Source organism: Oryza brachyantha, chromosome 11 (genome assembly GCF_000231095.2).
Source record: "Oryza brachyantha chromosome 11, ObraRS2, whole genome shotgun sequence".
Classification (NCBI taxonomy): domain Eukaryota; kingdom Viridiplantae; phylum Streptophyta; class Magnoliopsida; order Poales; family Poaceae; genus Oryza; species Oryza brachyantha.
Window position 1 is genome coordinate 11,357,483 of NC_023173.2, and position 20,143 is coordinate 11,377,625.

The following is a 20,143-nucleotide window of genomic DNA, read 5'->3' on the forward strand; positions in this document are numbered from 1 at the left end:
AGAGAGAGCCACAAGCAAAAGATACCTAGCCAACAAGCGATGGACGTGTGGTGGGCTGGCGACCGAGAACCGACGACGTAGGATGGTAGGAGTGTGGGAAGAGAGTGTAGTAGGGAGACACAATGTGGAGCGACGAAGATGCGACATCTTGGGCGTCTAGGAGGTTGGCAAAGGGCGCATCCACAGCAGGCGTTAGCGCCTCGCGTGGCGTGGGGGCTGTCGGGTTGGTGCAGTGGTGTGGGCGTGCACTTGGACTAGTAGAGTGGCTAGGGTTTTGTGTTGTGAAGTTAGAAGAGGAGATGATGAGTAGGCCGACAAGCGAATGGGGTTATGCTACTTGTGACAAGCTAGGGGCTGGTGTGGGGTGTGCCTGTGAGATTGTGCTTAATGGGTCATTAGCCACATAGGCTAGAGCCCCGTGAGGTAACTCACGAGTGTATTCTCATACCCAACCCGTCCCTGAAATAACTCGGGGCCTTGACCCCACCCACCGTGGGTGGAAAATTAGACCCAACCTCGGCCCCAGCAGGGAAATCGCCACACCTAAGCACTGGGCCACATGCAAAGTGTACATCCAGTGCATATGAAAGGGAGAAGGTGTTGATCATTTTGCACGTGACCCCTTAATACTCAACTAGATGATGTTTTTGGTCGAGTTAGGGGGCTGACTACAAAGATAGTCGGCTAACCATGTGAGATTTGACACATGGAAAATTTGAAGGCAACCCCTTAACGTTTACTAAGTAGGTGATTTATGTGGAGGGCAATATATAAGACCTCCTGTTGGCTGAACAACTCATTCCCCCAAAACCGAAATCCCGAAGAAAAAAATTAGAGGGTTCCAAGAAGGTTAAGAGAAGTGGCAAAGACTTTTGAGTATTTGGTTCACACGCCGTCAAGAGATTTAAACCACGTGTAAACTATTTTCTAGGGCCATGAACATCCATGCACATGTTGGGAGATAATACTTTCCGGTGTTATTTTAGGGAAAAAAAGAAGAAAGTAGGGTATGTCCATTTTAAAGGGGTGCTATTGGATACAAGACCATCTTGAAGAAGCTCACGGTTCCATGTTCATTTTAACGAAGACATCCGGATTGGTGGCTAAAATGATAAATTCCTCAATTAGTACCATAAGATCATCCTCAACAACCCATCTTCATTTGGATGATCATCTAAAATAATTTCATCTTTTATATCTCTTTGTACTATAGCGTATCATCCATATATGATATCTTTCATATTTCTTTAGAGGATAGAGAGAGAACATCCAAATATTTTTATTCTTCATCATTTATTTTTAGGATGGAGGATAAGATAGATGGATTGTTGATGATGCTCTCACTAGTGGACATTTTTTAAATTTATCCCGGTAGCTGGGTGTTAGGGTTAGAATAGCAAATTTTATTTTACAAACAAAAATATAGTTTTGTAAATTCTTAAATAAAAAATCTAGGTTTTTTTTGCACGCCCATGAGTGGCCGGTGGCCCACCAGTCAGCGGAGTCACACGTGGCACCCGCCACGCCCGCGAGCCTCCACGCAACCCACCCAATAGCCTCCCGCCACGCCACCCACCGCCCACTCCGCCACCCCAATGCCACGTGGGCCCGTGCCAGCTGCGGAGGTGGAGCCGCAACGGAGCACGACACGAAACGGGTTCGGAGCTGCGCCGCGAGCGAGCCTTTTCTTACCGTCGTCCAAGCTTCCGCTTCCGCCTCCGCATCCCCAGTCCAGATCCCGATCGATCTCGTCACCCGGGGCCATGTCGTCGTCGTCGTCGCCGCCGCCGCCGCAGCCGCCGTTCGGCGCGGCGCAAAACCCTGCCTCCTCCTCCTCCCTCCCGGGGGCGTTCTCCAACCTCCAGATCTCCCGTGGCCCCGCCCCGCCCCGCCCCGGGCTCACGCCGCAGGCAGGCCCGGGCCCGGGCCCGGCTGGGTTCGCCGTGAGGCCGCCCGCGGCGCGGCCCTTCCCCGGTAGCCCGCCCGCGCCCGCCTCCGCCCCGCCGCCGTTCGCGCGCCCGCCGGCGCAGCCTCGCCCGTTCGGCGGGCCTCCGTTTGGGGGGCCTCCTCAGGCGGCGGCTGCGGCGGTGTCCCATGCGGCTCCTCCGTTCGGGGGTCCTCCCGGCGCTGTGCCGCAGGCAGCGCCGCAGTTCGGCGCCCCTCCTGGGTCGATGTCGCAGCCTCCTCCGCCGTTCGGAGGGCCTCCTGGGGCGATGCCTCAGGCGGCGCCGCCGCAGTTTGGTGGGCAGCGGCCGGCATTCTCTGGACCGCCTGCGGCAACAGCGGTAGCATCGTCGCAGGCTATGCCGCCGAGTTTCGGGTCTCAGCAGCAGCAGCAGCAGCCGCCGCCGCCATCGTTTGGTGCACCACCCCAGTTTGGGGGTGTGCGGCCTGGTGCACAGCCACCTTTTGCTGCACAATCGGCACCGCTATCACAGCAGGCGCCCTTCATGGGGCCTCCAAGGGGTAGCGCTGCCGCGTTTGGAGCTGCGCCGTGGCTGTCTCAGGTGCTCAATCTTTACTGAATTACTGTTATGACTAAATTCTGTTGGAAAATTCTGTTTTTTCTAAGGAAGAGGGTTCGTTTTGAAAGGCTGAATACTGTCTTTGTATCTCTAATGTTGATTGCCTAGGGACAGAAAAAAGTTGTTTATGCTCCACTTAGCAATATATTATGCATTGGATATGATGTAGTCATGATTATCAACCTAGGCGCCGATCCTTTATGCATGAGTAAGAAAGAGATTTGGTTTTTAATTATCTTCTACTTTATTTTTCAATTTCAACCATTTGATGATAATCTGGACATTTTAGTGCGTAATTAGGTTATGTACATTTTCATTTCAACCAAGGTAACATGTTTAAAAGCTTGAATTTTGTCTATGTTATTTGACTAATTAAGGTATATACGCTTATGATTTGTGAGATTGGTCACCAATATTTTTTTTTCTTCATATCTTTTTGTGGTGTGCGGTTGCTTGAAACCTTAGACCTTGTCTTGACATTCTTGATCAAATTACTTGTAGGGAGCTGGGTCTGGTGCGATGCAACCACCAATGAGGATGCCTGGCATGCCGCCAAATGCACTTGGCCAAGGGATGCCTCCCACCCCGAGCATGCCATATTCTCCCCATGCTGGAACCCAGGTCTCGACCCCATCCAAGATTGATCCCAATCAAATTCCACGGCCAATGGCAGAAACATCAGTCATCATTTTTGAGACCCGCCAAGGTGGTCAAGCAGCCATTCCCCCGGTATGTCTTATACCTTCAGTTACATAAGTGGGTGTTAATTCTCATTTGTGGAAAGGAGTTTTTGTCTTATGTAAGAGTGGTGTCACTGATGACTGATTACAGGCTGCATCGAGTGAATTTATCGTGAAGGACACTGGGAACTGTAGTCCCCGTTTGATGCGGTGTACTGTCAATCAGGTAAATCTGTTCATTCATCTTTGTTTGTTGTTTACTATGGGAAATTTATTTCTTGCTATGTCATTGCTAATATGTGTGCTATCAGATACCTTGTACAGGGGACCTCTTGACAACATCCGGCATGCCTTTATCTCTAATGGTTCAGCCTTTTTCTCTTCCTCACCCATCTGAGGAACCTATTCAGGTACTTTATATTTCCTTTTGCACCTCAAGAAAACATTATACATACATATAGCTCAACAAATTTAGTTCATATATGACATATTCCTTTATTGCTTAAAGGCATGCCTTTTGTGCATACAACCTCTAGTTATATGAGTGGATATGCATGAGTAAACAGGTTGATCTCATTATCCTAATGCCCTACATTTTAAATAAGTTTCAACGACAGTTATTCATCGATGGTTAAACTTGTAAACAAATTGATATATGCAAAGCTGCAATTATGCTAGCACAAGTAACCTACAGAAAAGAAGATAGATCATAATATTATGTTTGACAATGCACAATTGGTTTAATTTGATTTTACGAAAGTATTCAGTTGCAGGCTCATTGTTATGATTATCTATACACTAGCTAATCATTTCTTTTAAGATTCTCTTCATCTAATGTCCAGGAGTTGAATTAATTGCAGATTCCAACAATTTGTAGTTTACATCTAAACTTCATTTTCTGTTGATCGCAACATGTAATGCTGTTTCGGTAGTGTAATCTGCTGCTTTATAAGTTTCTCTGTTTTCTCTAGCTTTGATTCATTTTCTCCATATTTTAGCTTGTGGACTTTGGTGACATGGGACCTATTCGGTGTTCTCGTTGCAAAGCATACATAAATCCTTTCATGAGATTCGTTGATCAAGGGAGGCACTTTATCTGTAACTTATGTGGTAAGTGTCAAATATACATGTCTTTCAATTAGTTCTATTTCAATCTTGTTTGTTAATTTCGTCTGTAGAATTTTATTGTGTGGTTGCCATAGACTGCTACATCTGGCATCGTGGTATTTGTTGAAAACCCCTCTTGTTATTTTATTTCTACTCTTGGATGTGGTGATCAGGTGAAATCATTATCATGTTTTAGGAGCAACGACAATAACCCTTACCGGCTTTCTAGATGCTTCCATAATTAACTAGAATCACAGCAGTATGGGACAGCATAACAACCACAAACTGGTCCTTTATCTTCTATAGATTTGTTGGTTACCCCTGTTTAAACATTTGGTATTTGATAAGATTCTTTGTATGAAATAATCTTGTATTATGCTGACCTTAAACACTCAACGTGCACTTGCCTAAAGGAAGGTGGCATGGTCTGATCTGTGGCCAGTCACATTTTGTTAGCCGCTATTTCTCATTTGGCTCTTGTCCGTTTTGTCAACAATTTTAGCATGCCGAGCTGATTGGAAATGTATAAGTAACAGTACACTTACTCTGCAGGGGTTAGCAATGATACTCCTAGGGAGTACATATGCAACTTAGGGCCTGATGGTAGGCGACGTGATGCTGATGACAGACCTGAGTTATGCAGAGGAACTGTAGAATTTGTCGCCTCCAAGGAATTCCTGGTTTGTAAATCTTATGCCTGAACTTATTGTGATAATAACAGGCATTTGAATATCCATAACTGATGCTTCTCTAAAACTAGTTTTGCTTGAAGCATTGAAGCCTACCGTTCAGTTCACCTGAACAAAAACAATATATTAATAGAGCTTGGACCTGTCGGACCATAAAAAGTACAATTTTCATCAGAGGTCGCTAGATCATAAATTCATAATATCATATAACTATGACGTGCTGTTGCATTCAAGCTTCTTGATTATGATTCACATGTACCCAATCATTGAACAATACTAATACTTACTCATCATAATCAACTTTTCAGGTTCGCGACCCGATGCCTGCTGTATATTTCTTCCTCATTGATGTCTCCATGAATGCTATACAAACTGGTGCAACTGCTGCTGCTTGCAGTGCAATTTCTCAGGCTATTTCAGATCTGCCGGTGAGTAATGCCTATTAAATCTACCAAACCATATACGTGCTACCACATAGAAATGGTGTGGTATTAGCTGAACTTGGGTTTTCTGCAATTATAACAAACTATCTGCCACCACTGCCAAACTCATCACAGCCTTGCAGATTTCAGCACTCAGTGCAGGAAAATTTCTGCCATTTCTAGCTTTTTCTATGTGTTTTCCTGTGTATGAATAACTTCAAATGTCTGAATTATCAATTAAATAGTACTGAAGTTTTATGATGCAAAAGTAATTCCAGTTTTGAATTTTTTATTTAGTGCTGAACATTCATAAGTAGGCACATTATACTTGTAAAAGTAATTCAATTTCTGAAGACTTGCCTTGATCTTAAATTTGTTTTATTCCCTTTTCTCATGAGCATATCTATAGGATAGGATACATAGTGGGCTTGGAATTGTGCGAGGATCCTTTTTTTTTTTAAAAAAAAACATAGTCATTTTTCAATGATAGAAAATTATGTTTTCATCCATGTTGTAAGTAGTGCACTTGAGTTGATTGGCAGGCTTGAGTAAATGTCAGACATACTGCAAGTATCAGTAATGACAGTCATATTGCTGTTTACTTGTAACACCCCTTTTGCACCTCACCCCAAAAAAACCTTGTTTGCTTTGATTTTTTGCCGTTTCCAAGATTACTCCCTTTGGTTCCACAATTCTTGATGTTTTGGACGAGGTTAAAGTCAAACTATTAGAGCTTTGGCAACCAATAACTTCTGAAATATTTAGTTTGAAGACACTGCCACACTGGAAGATGATGCATAGATCAGTCTTACAAAGTACTTTCATAAAATTAATATTCATTTTTTTGTTATATATATTATAATTTTGAGAAAATCATAGTCAAAAATAAGTTTTGTTGACTACGTCATTGTCTTTGACCATTTTTGTAGTATGTCGGTGAATCTTTAAATCTATACTCCTCATCTTTTCGCTTATGCTCATGCTTAGAAGCCAAAATTTGAATTTCAAAGCTTAACTTTGGAGTTGATTTTGGAGTTTTGCATCGTAGTTTATTTCCAGCATTTGCTTTTAGCTTGCTAAGAACACATATATAAAAGTTTTACCAAAACATTATTTTTTTAAGGCAAAATTTGCTACAGGGCACCGAAAAAACGCGTAATTAGCCGGTGGACACCGTAAGATCACGAATTTACTGCAGGGCACCACAAAAGTGTGGTAATTAGCTATAGGGCACTCCGGCCAATTTTTTATTATTTTCGGAGTCAAAAATTCTAAAAAAGACGAGATTGCCCTTGGCGGCCAACCCGTTATGTCAATTGGGTCCAGTCAAACCAGTCCCAGTTGGTCTCGGCGCCGCACCACACCTGAACCCTAGCCTACAGGGCGAGTGAGCAGGCGACGACAGTGGCAATCCAGCGGCGGTAAGGGCGCATAACGGGTTGGCCACTAAGGGCAATCTCGTCATTTTTGGAATTTTTGACTCCAAAATAATAAAAAATTGGCCGGAGTGCCTTATAGCTAATTACCACACTTTTGTGGTGCCCTGCAGCAAATTCGTGATCTTACGGTGTCCACCGGCTAATTACGCGTTTTTTCGATGCCCTGTAGCAAATTATGCCTTTTTTTAATCGTTAATAAGCCGTTTCCCTTATGCTTATTTAAAGCAAAACGATGAGAATGAGCTATGTTAGGAATTACTTATATATTTTGCACTTGTCATTCTAGATATTTCAAATGATGAATGGGTGAAAGAACATTTGTCATGCTTCATTCACAGTTGCTATATTTCTGATAGATGGATTGGTTTCTTTACATAATATACTTTTTTGACATATTAAGGTTTATTTGTGAAATTACCGACATTTTTTTTGTCTTCTTTAGGAAGGCCCTCGAACAATGGTAGGAATTGCCACATTTGATTCTGCTATTCACTTTTACAGCCTTAAGCGTGCTCAGCAGCAGGTATGACACAAATTTTCTTGCATATATTCTTATATAAATCTGACACCACTTGTCATTGGCTTCTTCGTTGAAGAACTATGAATGTTATCTTCTTTACCCTGCTCTCTTTGTAGTTTTTTGGGAACCTAAAAATCTAATGATTAAATTGGATGGTAGTTAATTTTCACTCAATGTACATTGTTTTTATACATTCTGTCACATTTGAAGATATATCGCAATATGCATCCAGAGGCATATATGCTATTTTAATGCAGTTAAGCTTGCCAGAGAAACTGTCTTTGAAAGTTTCAAAAATATTTTTGCTTCTGCATGATTCTTTAATATTTGTAGTTCGAACCCTGCTCATTTGGCCTTCTTTTCCTTGCAGCCTTTGATGCTCATCATTCCTGATGTACAAGATGTATATACACCTCTACAAAAGGATCTGATTCTTCCAGTTTCTGAGGTTTGCATTCATCTATACTTTTGGCTATGTTTTCTTCAACATATTTCTTCACATCTTACCATATTCTGGTTTTAGTGCCGTGAGAATCTGGAGCAACTGCTGGAAAACATCCCTAGCATGTTCGAGAATAATAGAGTTGCTGATTCTGCTTTTGGAGCAGCTATGAAGGTGCCAATTTGACCTTTCCACTAAGATTTCTTGTATTATTATCATTTGCATGGTGTGTTATCTTCATATGCACCAATTAAACACTTGTATACGGCAACTTGTCAATCTTGCATTCACATGGTTGAATATGCAGTGTTCTCACTATTATATATTTATATTTAGGCTGGCTTCCTGGCTACGAAAGCAACTGGTGGAAAGCTACTAGTTTTTCAATCAGGTACACCTAGTAAACTAGGCAGACAATCTCAAGATGCATCTGTATCTACTCTTTTAGCCGATTTGCTGATCCACATCTTGATTAGTTATTGAACTTTTCACTTTGATTGGTTCTGATTTCATAGCTACTCATTTTTCGCGTGCACGCTTCTCGAACTGCTAAACGACGTGTTTTTTGCGAAAATTTTCTATAGGAAAGTTGCTTTAAAAATCATATTAATCTATTTTATAATTTTTCATAACTAATAATTAATTAATCATGCACTAATCTATTACTACGTTTTCCGCGCCAGATAACTAACACTCAGCCGAACATGGCCTACCTCCGTTCTCCTTCTATCTCCCTCCTCACCGCAAACTCTCCTATCCTTCTCCTGACCCTAGCATCTAATGTTGTATGAGCCACAACACTAGCCGTGACATCTGAACAGTGGAAAATCACCTTATAAACTGCCTTGAAATAGCTTGGTCTATAACAACCATAAGGACTCGTTGAGATTTTGACTTACTTTAAGTACCATAGGAAATTTTCTATTTTATTTTTGCTGCTCATGTTGCAAATTTTACTTGCTTAGTGGAGGTAGATTCTTTGATAGTGTTTACCCTGAAATTTGAAATATGTGCATACAACATCTCCATGTTTTTTTTTCATGTTTTCGTGTCAGTTATACTTATGTGGTGGTAGCCAAAAGGCTTTCTTAATTTTGTGTATAGTTCGTTTGTCTCAGAAAAGCTAAGCGTATTCCTTGTGGTTATATTATACTGTTGACAGTGCTTCCATCGCTTGGTGTTGGTTCTTTATCTGCTAGGGAAGCTGAAGGTAGAGCAAATATTTCCTCTGGCGACAAGGTATAAGTTGTTTCATATACTCAACTTACTTTTTTTTAGATAATCACATAAACATGATCCAATCTAATGCATCTGTCTCATCAACATCACTTCATGTTCCTGTTATTGAAAATGTACCAAATTATACATTGTAATAATTTTGTGATTCTCAGGAACCCCACAAGCTTCTGCAGCCAGTTGACAAAACCCTCAAAACGATGGCACTAGAATTTGCTGAATATCAGGTATAATACTTTAGCTCTGAAGGTGCTTGATGTGCATGTACTTTGTTGACATGCTGTGGTGATATGTTCATCATTGTTGCATTCTCCCCTTTTCAGGTCTGCGTGGATGTATTTCTCACTACACAATCATATGTTGACATTGCTTCGATATCTGTTGTTCCCAATACAACAGGAGGCCGGGTATGTTTTCACCCTATGAATAGAGACCATACACTTTCTCAGCACATACCATCTCTAGGTATATAGGCACTTTGATTTCACTATCAATTCCCGTGCACTCTGCTTTTTTGACCTTCTCGTGTATAATGAAATATGGAGTGCTAAATAAACCTACTCACCCTACTTCGTTGATTTTAATGTGACAACCATCTTCTTTGACCTTTCTTAATAAAACAATGCTTGGCAAATGGAGGGAGCTGTACTGGGTACCACCTCTGTAACTCTGTTTATTTTTGTAAGACATTTTTTGATTTTTGAAAGTCTACAAGATTAAGGTTCGACTATTAATTTCCCATACCATATATTATTAATAGCTAGAAAATCAATATAGCATGAGAATACCTTCAAGTGTGAATCTAGTGGTATACGTTTTGTAAACTAAATTTACTTGTGAGCTAAGTAAATCATTGGTCAAATTCTTCAAAGTTTAAAATTCTGAAATCAATAAAAATGGACAGAGGGAGTAGTTGTTAAAGATTTTAACAAGGTGCGCCAGTGACCTTGACATGGTCTTACTTATGTACTAAAGCATTGAATTTTTCATTTCATATCTATCGACTTTCATCACCCTTAGTTTCTCAACTCAATAAGTACAAAACCTCTACAGGTTTACTACTACTATCCATTTTCTGCTCGTTCGGATCCAGCCAAGCTATTCAACGACCTTAGATGGAATATCAGTAGACCACAGGGCTATGAGGCTGTTATGCGTGTCAGATGCATTCAGGTGGGCTTAATGTCAGAGCATTTTTCTTCAGTGCTTTATATTATAGTTTGGCCATGTCTTAATTCTTTCTTCACATGTGATCAGGGGCTCCAAGTTCAGGATTATTTTGGCAATTTCTGCAAGCGTGTTCCTACTGACATTGATCTTCCATCGGTTAGTACCTAATAGTGTCACTGAGTTAAATTGATTTTGAAAAATTCTGTAGTAATTTTTGGTTGAAACTGTCTGTTGACACATATTATTTTGAATATAAACAATAGAAATGCAACCTTGCACTGAGTGGACATTGTTATAGAACTAACCTGTTGCATTAAAATGCAAATCTTGCTGAATTCCATTGTTTTCAGCACTAGTTTTTGAGACTACACCTACACATGAAAGTGACTTGCAGTTAATGTTAACATGTGCAGTTCATATAACATAAAGCTCTTTCACTTACTGTTCATTGTTTTTTTAAATCCATTATATGATATTGATTAAGCCCCTATTCTACAACATACTATCAACAAAGCCTAGTTATTCATGTGCACAATCTTAGTGTCATTCAATAATCATGTCATGTATTACTGGCTTTATGGTAAGAAAGGGAAAAATCAGTCATTTTACCTTCTCTAATGAAGGATGGTTAATAATTTTGTATGATTATGTTATAGAAATGAAGAAATCAAGTAATCTCTCTATAATATACTGTAGAATGAAGTTACGATGATGATCATAATTTATTCTCTTAAGTTCTCTTAATTATCCATTTATCTGGAACGGTATCTGAACTCTTTTATTACTTTGAATTTAACATGACTATTCATTTTATCCAGCGACCATAGGCATATTATCTGATTCGTATTTGGAATATTTGATTTGTTTTTCATTGCCCGCGGCATAGTAGGATACATGCTATATGTTTTGTTTTCATGACTGCCAATTCTGAAAACAAATATTTTATGGTGCAGATTGATTCTGACAAAACTATAATGGTTACCTTTAAGCATGATGACAAGTTACAGGAAAATTCAGAATGTGGTTTCCAGGTAATGATGAACTAGACTCTGTCCTTGATGTTTCCATGCTTGACTGACTAATTCTGTGCCAAGCAATTTTTTACAGTAATGTATGTTGAAAATGCTTTAAGCATTGATTACTGAAGAACTACAACAGGTTGTAAATATTTGGGAATTCTCCATCAGGAATGTTAAACTTATCCAAATTGCAGGCTTTGCCTGGAAATTCTTGAGCAACATCACACGAGATTATAACACCTGAATGTCTTGCTGTTCCAGAATAAAAGTCGATTGATTGCTAGGCTTTGGTAAATGTTTTGTGAATAGATACCAGTGCACCACCTGAGTTGCTATTATTGCTCCCAGCAAGTTCAGTAGATTAGTTAACGGAACTGGTTGGCCGCCATGGGAGATTTCTGAACCTGATAGTTAGCATTGACTTGTACATTGTTGTCAACATTTGAACTAGATTGATCACTGACTAGGAAAAAAAAGGGCACATACATTCAATAGTTACATCATGCATACACTATTTTTATTCTCCAGTAAAAACATAGAATGATTGTATATTAAAGATTCCAATGGAATATTAGCTTGTATTTGTCCTGTTTGAACATTGTTTTAAAATGCATGTTTGAACAATTATACAGAACATATTATAGTTAAGTAAATTGTTATAAATGCCCATATCTTTTTGAAATACAACTTATTTCAAAGTATTTCTAAGTTCAAGCCATGCATTTCATCAGTCTGCATGCATGTTCAACTTGTCAATAATCTAGGATGAGCTATAGATTATTATTGGCTCACTTACTCCATCCATCCATCATATTATTAGAAAATGTTGCTGACATGCATTATTGGCTTCTTTCAGTGCGCAGTTCTCTACACTACTGTATATGGACAAAGAAGGATTCGGGTCATGAACCTCTCACTCCCATGCACAAATATGCTCAGCAATCTCTTCCGTTATGCTGATTTGGAAACACAATTTACGTGCTTCCTAAAGCAAGGTAAAACAGTTATCCATCTTAATTGGGAAAACCTATAAACAAGAATCACAAGACAATATTAATGAAACAATTTTATTAGATTTGCTGATAACGTTGCTGGTTTATACAGCTGCTAATGGTATTCCAACATCTACGCTACTACATCTCCGGGAGGAAGTAACAAATACATGTATAAATATTCTCCAGTCATACCGTAAATATTGTGCATCTGTAAGCTCATCTGGGCAGTTGATCCTTCCAGAGGCACTCAAACTATTGCCCTTGTATACTTTAGGTATGACAACATCGATGAAGTGTACTATCGTTTTGTTTCATTCATTCTTATAGACTTCACTAATTATTCCACTATCATTTTCAGCACTTATCAAAAGCATAGGCTTGCGAAATGAGGGGCGGTTGGATGATCGTTCATATTGGATTTCTCTAGCTTCCTCAGTTTCTGTTTTATTAGCTGTTCCAATGGTGTTTCCTAGATTGATTCCAATCCATGATCTCACATCAAGGGTACAAGCTGCCAATCTTGAAATTCAATCTTTGTTAGAATAGAAGCCACATCATGAAATTTTAACATATATGAGAGATATGTCTTATTAATTTGTAAACAACTTTTTTTCAGGGGGACGATGAATCACTTATTCCTAGTCCCCTTATGCTCAATAGCGAGAATATACGTGAAGATGGAGTCTATTTATTGGAAAATGGAGAGGATGGTCTAATTTATGTAGGAAATGCAGTAGAACCTACCATCCTCGAACAAATATTTGGTGCATCTTCTTCAGCCGCATTACCAAGTCAGGTCAGTCCATGAACCATATCTTTCTTCCACTGACATGCATGCTCCCTGCGTTAAATTATATTGTTCATAGTAGATCTGACAAACAATTCGACTTACAGGTTGTGTTGGAGCAATTTGACAATGGACTTTCAAGGAAGGTAAATGAAGTAATTAATGAAATAAGACGCCAGAGATGTTCTTACCTAAGGTAAAGCTTTGTGCCTTCTGGTTTATTCTTAACATGTTTCTTTGTCATGAGATGCTTGATGCCCCGAGATTATTTTCCAGGTTGCGTCTATGCAGAAGGGGTGAACCATCTGGTTAGTCTTCTGAAAAACACTCGTGTGATGTTCTTCTTGATTATTATTTACAGGTATAATTTTAACTGTTAACCGTATAAAACATTTGATTCATCCGCAGGTGATTTCTTCCGCTCATTTTTGGTAGAGGACAAGGCTCCTGGTGGCCTTTCCTACGTCGAGTTCCTCGTGCACGTGCACAGGCAAATCCAGAGCAAGATGACGTGACATGCCATATGCTTGTCACAGTTTTTGGTTAGTGTTTGGTTAGTGGATGGATTTGCAGACCAAGAAGCGATCAGTGTCAGCATAAGGAATACTGCAAAAGAAGTATAGAGCAGCTCCAGATCACTGGTTGAATTGAGGGTTAGTAGACATCTCATTTTCAAGGAGAATGGATTTGCAGGAATTGAGGCCCTGCAATGTTTACAGCATAGTAGTTTTTTTTTGGGTGGATGGTGGTATATTCTTGTACACAGATGAGGCGTTGGATGTGGTGCCTCTTTTTCGTGTTTATCGATGTGCGTGCATCCTTGTTGAAGTTTCTTGTGAAGAGAAGGGTGCATCATGCTCAAAGGAATATAGGTGGTTCAGCAATAAAACTATATACCTAGCTAACAGTATGAGTAACGATATGATTTTTTCAAGTTTGTGTACGAAAAACACCAAGATATGTTTAGTGGTTGTCTGACTGCAACAATTAAGCTGCTAAAACGTGATAGTGATAGGAACTCTCTTTATAATTAAACTGTGAGTCTGATACATTCATGTTATAATGAGTTTGGCGTGTTGCAGGTACTCCTTTCATTCTATAATATAAAATTGTGCATACAAGCATGCATTAACTAGCACATATTTTTTTAAATTTAATATATTTTAAATTCTTTATCATCAAACATAATATAACTTAATTTAATTCAATACAAACAAAACTTTGCCTACAAGATGTAAATATTTGGAATAAACATATTAATTCAAAAATTAAAAAAGAGTTGGAATCTCATAAATAGAAAAAAAATCTAGAAAATCTCATATTAATCGAAGAAAAAGGAAAAGGTCAAGTAGAAATATAGTTTAAAATATATAAGATTTGGATTTAAAAATTAAAGAGAACAAAAAACAGTCCATGTAGAATACAATATGGACAAATTAAAATTCAGATTAAAAACATAATAAAATAGTTTGATTACAATAGGAATTATAAAGTAAATTAAACATTTCACAATAAGGTCAATCTCAATGGGATTTTCATGTACAATAGATAGGATGTCATGTAGATATTTTTGATGATGTGGCAAAGTATTAATGAAGAGAGAGTGAAATGAGTTTCATGAAGATAAAACCTTCTATGCACTGTTACCTAGACAATTTGTGTCTTATATGTAACCTAGGAAACAACAATAGATGAAACTATGACCCTGTTTGGATCCCAAAAAGTCCTAGGACTACTAGGAAAAAATCCCTCTTCTTTCAAACAAACAGGAGGAACTTTTTTAGAGACTTTTTCCTAGAAGTCCTAAAAAATTAGTAGTCCCTTGGAAGAGACTTTTAGGGACTTTTTCTCTCTCTTTCCACGCGTTGCCCCTCTTCTCCCATCCGCTGCCTGCCCACCCACCCGATGACGCCGCCCCCGCCCCGCTCGTCGGCCGACGCCGCCCTTGCCCTCGACGCTCGCTGGTGCCACCCCCGACCCCTCTTCTCCCCTTTGCCGCCTGCCCGCCCGCCCGATGGAGCCACCCTTGCCCCGCTTGCCGGCCGACACCGACGCCGCCCCAGCCCATGCCAGCTCACCGGCCAGCGCCGCCCCTGTCCCTCTTCTCTCCCCTCTTCTCCCCTATGCCGCCTGCCTGCCCGACGAAGCCGCCCCTGCCCCCACCCCCGCCCGCTCGCCGACCGACGCCGACAGCGCCCCTGCCCTCTCGTCGGCCGTCACTGTCCCCACCCGCCCGTCCCCTCTTCTCCCCACTCTTCTCAGGGGTACTATAGTATTTGTACCCTATAGTAAGACACTTTTAGTCCCTCCTCCCAAACAGGAGGGACTACTAAAAGTCCCTGAATCCAAACAGGCCCTATGCATTGAAAGAGGGGTGTTTTATCTTAGTTTTAAACTTTTTAGATGACACGTCACTCTAGGTAATCGTGTTCATAAAACTTACATTGAGGATAACTTAAGATTTAGATAAGAAATAGAGAGAATTAAAAGAAGAGCCCATATAGAACACAAAAATTCAGAATAAAAATAAAATAAAATAATTAATTTGATTATAATAAAATTTTAGTAAAATAAAACTTTCACTACAAACCGTAAATATCTCGATTTATGTGACAAGATGTAACTTTCTTGCCTCGCACTACTGTATGTAATAGCACAAAGCTATAGTGTTCTTATAGCAATTGTTGGAGAAATTTTATTCATCATCATCAATTCATCACCATCATGTATTCATGTGCAACAAGGTGATCAAAATGCTTATACATACAATTCAACCATAGACTGAAAAACTTATAACAGTAACTTCACAACTGCACAGAAAGGTAGTATATCCACTAACATATAAATACACTTTCCTCAATCCAGCCAGCCATGGGTGATTCCTTCACTTCAAGCACAAGCCAAAACATGTGAATCCCTTCATTGATAAACCCAAACGTCTTAAAACATAATCATACGGCTAGAAATAGCTTACTTAATGCACACACCCAAATGCAACACATAGAAAAGTAATTAACCTTGGGCCTATTGGCATGTTGGTTGTGATGGTTGTTGTACCGAGATGGAGTAGCACGATTGAGCTGCTCAATGTTAGGTGTTGAAGGAGCACTGCCTCTCCTCTCATCCCTAATCTGCTCGAACATGAGTGTATATTGCTGGGCACCACCACCTGTGGCCTGGTTTTCGTTCCACTGGCCCCAAGGAGGCACTGACCCACCATGCCCAACCTGTGAAATTTTTCATCAAATATGACAAGCGTAAACCACATCCTGTTTTGAGCTGAACTTGATGCTAACTTTAGGTCGAGTGCCTTTTATGTCCGATTAAAAGGAGTTACAAATGCAAATAACTAATGTATCATGGTTTATAGTATTATTGTGTGGTAACTCTATACTAGGACAACATTTATGTCTAGTCGTATCTCCCTTGGGGCTATAGATACAACTGCAGCCCGTATTACGGACCTATATTATCTCGTTTTCTGCGTGTATGCTTCTCAAACTACTAAGCGGTATTTTTTTTAAATAAAATTACAAGAAGTTATCTTAAAAAAATCATATCAACCGATTTCTAAAGTTTTTTCTTTTGCAAAAAACTATAAAAAGTTGCCTTAAAAATCATATCAATTGATTCTTAAAGTTTTTTATATAGATAATAATTAATTGATCATACACTAATCTACTACTATATTTTTCACGCCTGAGTGTCTCACCAGCACAAATACGGCCTATATCTTTAGAACTCACCGCGCTTTGGCTACGGGGCCGAGACGCAGGATCCTTGTTTCTTCGTGGGGTAGCAGGAGCGGCTCCACGAGGAGGCGTTCTGTGGCCTGAAGGAGGCACAGAGTCACCACGAGGCAGAGGAGGAGGAGGCTCAGCAGGAGGCACCACGCCACCACCTGCATTATTCTTCCTCTTCCGGGCATCGTCAAAGAACACCGTGTAAGGGGTGCCACCATCGCTGCTCTTCCAGTCTCCAAACTTTGGGATGTGCCCTCCTCCTTTGCCCTGTTACAGCATAAGTTAAAGCTTTCAGTCTTTTTAATATCTTTGAAAAAATATCTTAAGTCACCATATTTTTCAACGTAAAAATTTAGTACATTGAAGCATAATATACTTTAAGGTTCCATTATCAAAAAAAAATAATATACTTTAAGGTACCATAATTTTGTACTAAAATTTTTATTACCTTAAGATACTTTTTAAGAATGGTAAAAAACATGAACAGTGAAGAATTTGGTACCTGCTACTTGGGATGAAACATATCAAGTGTGTGTTTCAAGTTTCAGCTACTGAACTGTCAATGGAACATGGCTAGAAAAAGTAATGCTTTTGGGACAGGCATAAATTGCCGATTAATTGTGCCATTGCCATGTCCAAGCTTTTGATTAAAAAGTAAAGCAGTTGCAGAATTGTAACTTTTGTAATGCAAATCTGCAATATCTGTAAAAACTGTAGAACAGCTCCTCCTGTCAAAAAACAGCTCATCCCTTGTGATCACCAAAAAGAGGAAAGGGGACACATATCATATGATCAGCTAATCAGAAAGGGCTTTCCCTCTTTTGATGTTCTGTACAATCGTTTTTCTATTGATGCTCTGAATATTTCCTTCCATTAATTATATTTCACTGGATTGTTGCAAAGTAACACCTTCTTTTGCACCCCATCTTTCCTTCTAATTATTCAAGAGCAGAATTTCGCAGAACACAAGGTACATACTGGTAGTAGAAATGAACAGCTGCAAATACACTTTTCATGCAAAGAAAAAAGAGAGAAAAAAAAAGCAAGAAAACTGAACAATACGAAGTTGGCTTCCATCCATAAATCCAATCTAGGCGCTTTCGAATTCAGCTACCACTAACAATTCTCACCTAGCACATGAAAGCCAAAGATTTTTTTTTTTAAAAAGGTGATCAGAGAAATTAAACGTACCGCCATGATCCAATAGCAAGAACTCTTTCAGGAGAGATGATCAGAAGAAAGATTAAATGGAGGTGAAGAAAGCAGATAGAGCTGAATGAACAAATCTGAGACTGAAGAGAGAAAGCCACAGGAGCAGAAAGAGATATAGGTGAGATGGGAGGAGAGGGGAGGACACCAAAACCGTTGAACTGGTTTCTGAAGACCTGTTCATGCCTCGTGCTTTCTTAATTCCTAGTGTCAAAGTCAGAATGTTGTAATTAACTTAATTCACATTGGCACCTCTTGTCTAATTCTTTGGAGTTTTGTAGCCTGTTTGGAACCACAAAAGGTTTTAGAAGGTTACAACTTTTATTTGTGTTGCCAGAATAATATTATTGCAAATTTTAGAGAAGTTCATGTTCTGTGGTCATAGCTGCAAAAAATCACATGTATTATGGATTGCGACACATAACCCTGGGTATTATAGTTCTAAGGTTTTATAAAACTCCACCCCTATGCAAGTTAAGTATGTATTTACTCAAATTTTTCATTTTATACAGCTTTTAAGAAATTTTAATAATTGATTTCTTAATATAGGTGGTGGTTTAACTTTTTGTATTTTAAAGATTATTATTATCTATATGCTAAGTTTACTTGAAATTTGAATAAGGTGGAGTTATGTAAAACCCTTTGACCTAAAACGTGGATTGTTTGAAATTTAGTATAATATATATACTGCACACCTTGATAGTCATCCCGTGTTCAGGTTGTTATGAACAAACACTATACATTATTTTCAAGGACATGAGCAGATATTGGTTGGCAGATTGGGAAACTCCATATGGAGCTGACAAAAACGGATGCTTAAGATGCTTGATGACACCGGTTCAATGCAACGCAGATGACAATGATAGCTGTTTTGATGTGACGCTACACGCTTTAACTTATGTAATCAGTGTGTTTGAATGCTTCAAAACCTGCCATAATTTGTCAATATGGCACATGGTACCTGACAGTATTATACTACATGTCCAATAACGCGCCTCAACTCTAACCTTGACTCGTATTAAGGGGACGATTGAAAAAAGTCAAACGGTATATTTATAAATAAAAATAATTTATAAATAAACTTATATATATTCTCAGCGATATAAAAGTTAAGGCTAAAAAATAAACTTTAGTGAAAAAATGTCAAGATCAACTCTAAATCTAAAGCTAAAAATTTAAATTTTGGCTTATAACATATGTAGAAGCAAAAAATTAGGGTGTAAATAGAGAGTTTCATGGTTTCTTTGTCTCAAACATGGGGGGACCTGTTATTCCGTTTGACCTGTGGGCATGCGTTTCAGCTCATTGTTGCTCAATTTCATTTTATCCACAATTGAACTCGTAAGACCGAATCTCGGTGCAAACATTTACACATCAGAGCTTAAAAAGTTAGTTGATTTAAGCTCTTGACAAGAGCAGCATAGCCCTAATGCTCCTGCAATTTCACAAATTTATGTCCCACTATCCAACGTAGACTATACAAGGATATTCATTTTTTTTTAAAAAGTACTGTAGGAAACTCTCCAAATACCCCTCTACAAGTCAATGGTATTTCTGCTCTTCCCACTACAACTATATTTAGTACATAAACCCAAGTTAATTTCTCTTATAACTTCTCCCTACATTCCTTTTGATCGATTTCCCCTTGTAATCTTCTTTTAATTTCTTTTTTTTTTCATTTCTGACGTCCTGTGAGACTCTAGCGCACTCTCGCTATATGTTCAATGTGTATGGCTAGGGCCACGGTTGAAGTGGGGAGGATAAGTTAACTTATCCCTGGCATGAAAAACGTAGTAATAGATTAGTTCATGATTAATTAATTAATAATTATTAAAAAAATATAAAATATATTAATATGATTTTTTTAAAACAACTTTTCTATAGAAATTTTTTGCAAAAAGTACACCGTTTAGTAGTTTTGGAAGCGTGCGTGTGAAAAACGAGAGTGATAAGTTATCTACCTGGAACCGCCGAACGCGGCCTAGGGTGAAGTAACTAAGTTCGGCCCTACCATAAGAAAAAAAACAAGCAACTATGAAATGCTTTCATCACTGGTTTTTCTCGATTTTTTTAATCCCGTATTACAGTGGCAGCGTTATGACCAACTATTTACTTATTACTACATCCCCAATCCCCAATTTAAGTGCATAAGTAATTTAT

General features: G+C 39.2%; 2 protein-coding genes across 2 annotated transcripts; one reads left to right on the top strand and one right to left on the bottom strand.

The window, feature by feature from the left end:
• Positions 1–2,156: 2,156 nt before the first annotated feature.
• On the top strand, positions 2,157–13,863 carry LOC102713585 (protein transport protein Sec24-like CEF). The gene is made up of 24 exons (XM_006663383.3): positions 2,157–2,507; positions 3,027–3,254; positions 3,357–3,431; positions 3,517–3,615; positions 4,204–4,315; positions 4,865–4,992; positions 5,310–5,429; positions 7,305–7,385; positions 7,753–7,830; positions 7,906–7,998; positions 8,161–8,215; positions 8,987–9,063; positions 9,216–9,287; positions 9,384–9,467; positions 10,114–10,233; positions 10,318–10,386; positions 11,184–11,261; positions 12,106–12,244; positions 12,354–12,518; positions 12,603–12,748; positions 12,861–13,040; positions 13,139–13,227; positions 13,308–13,339; positions 13,440–13,863. The coding sequence occupies exons 1-24, from the start codon at positions 2,172–2,174 to the stop codon at positions 13,544–13,546; spliced, it is 2,763 nt and encodes a 920-aa protein (XP_006663446.3). The 5' UTR covers positions 2,157–2,171; the 3' UTR covers positions 13,547–13,863.
• A 1,856-nt stretch (positions 13,864–15,719) lies between these two features.
• LOC102713861 lies at positions 15,720–18,090 on the bottom strand. The gene is made up of 4 exons (XM_006663384.2): positions 17,966–18,090; positions 16,778–17,041; positions 16,049–16,258; positions 15,720–15,948 (listed from the first exon to the last, which is right to left on the bottom strand). The coding sequence occupies exons 1-4, from the start codon at positions 17,969–17,971 to the stop codon at positions 15,916–15,918; spliced, it is 513 nt and encodes a 170-aa protein (XP_006663447.2). The 5' UTR covers positions 17,972–18,090; the 3' UTR covers positions 15,720–15,915.
• Positions 18,091–20,143: the final 2,053 nt, after the last annotated feature.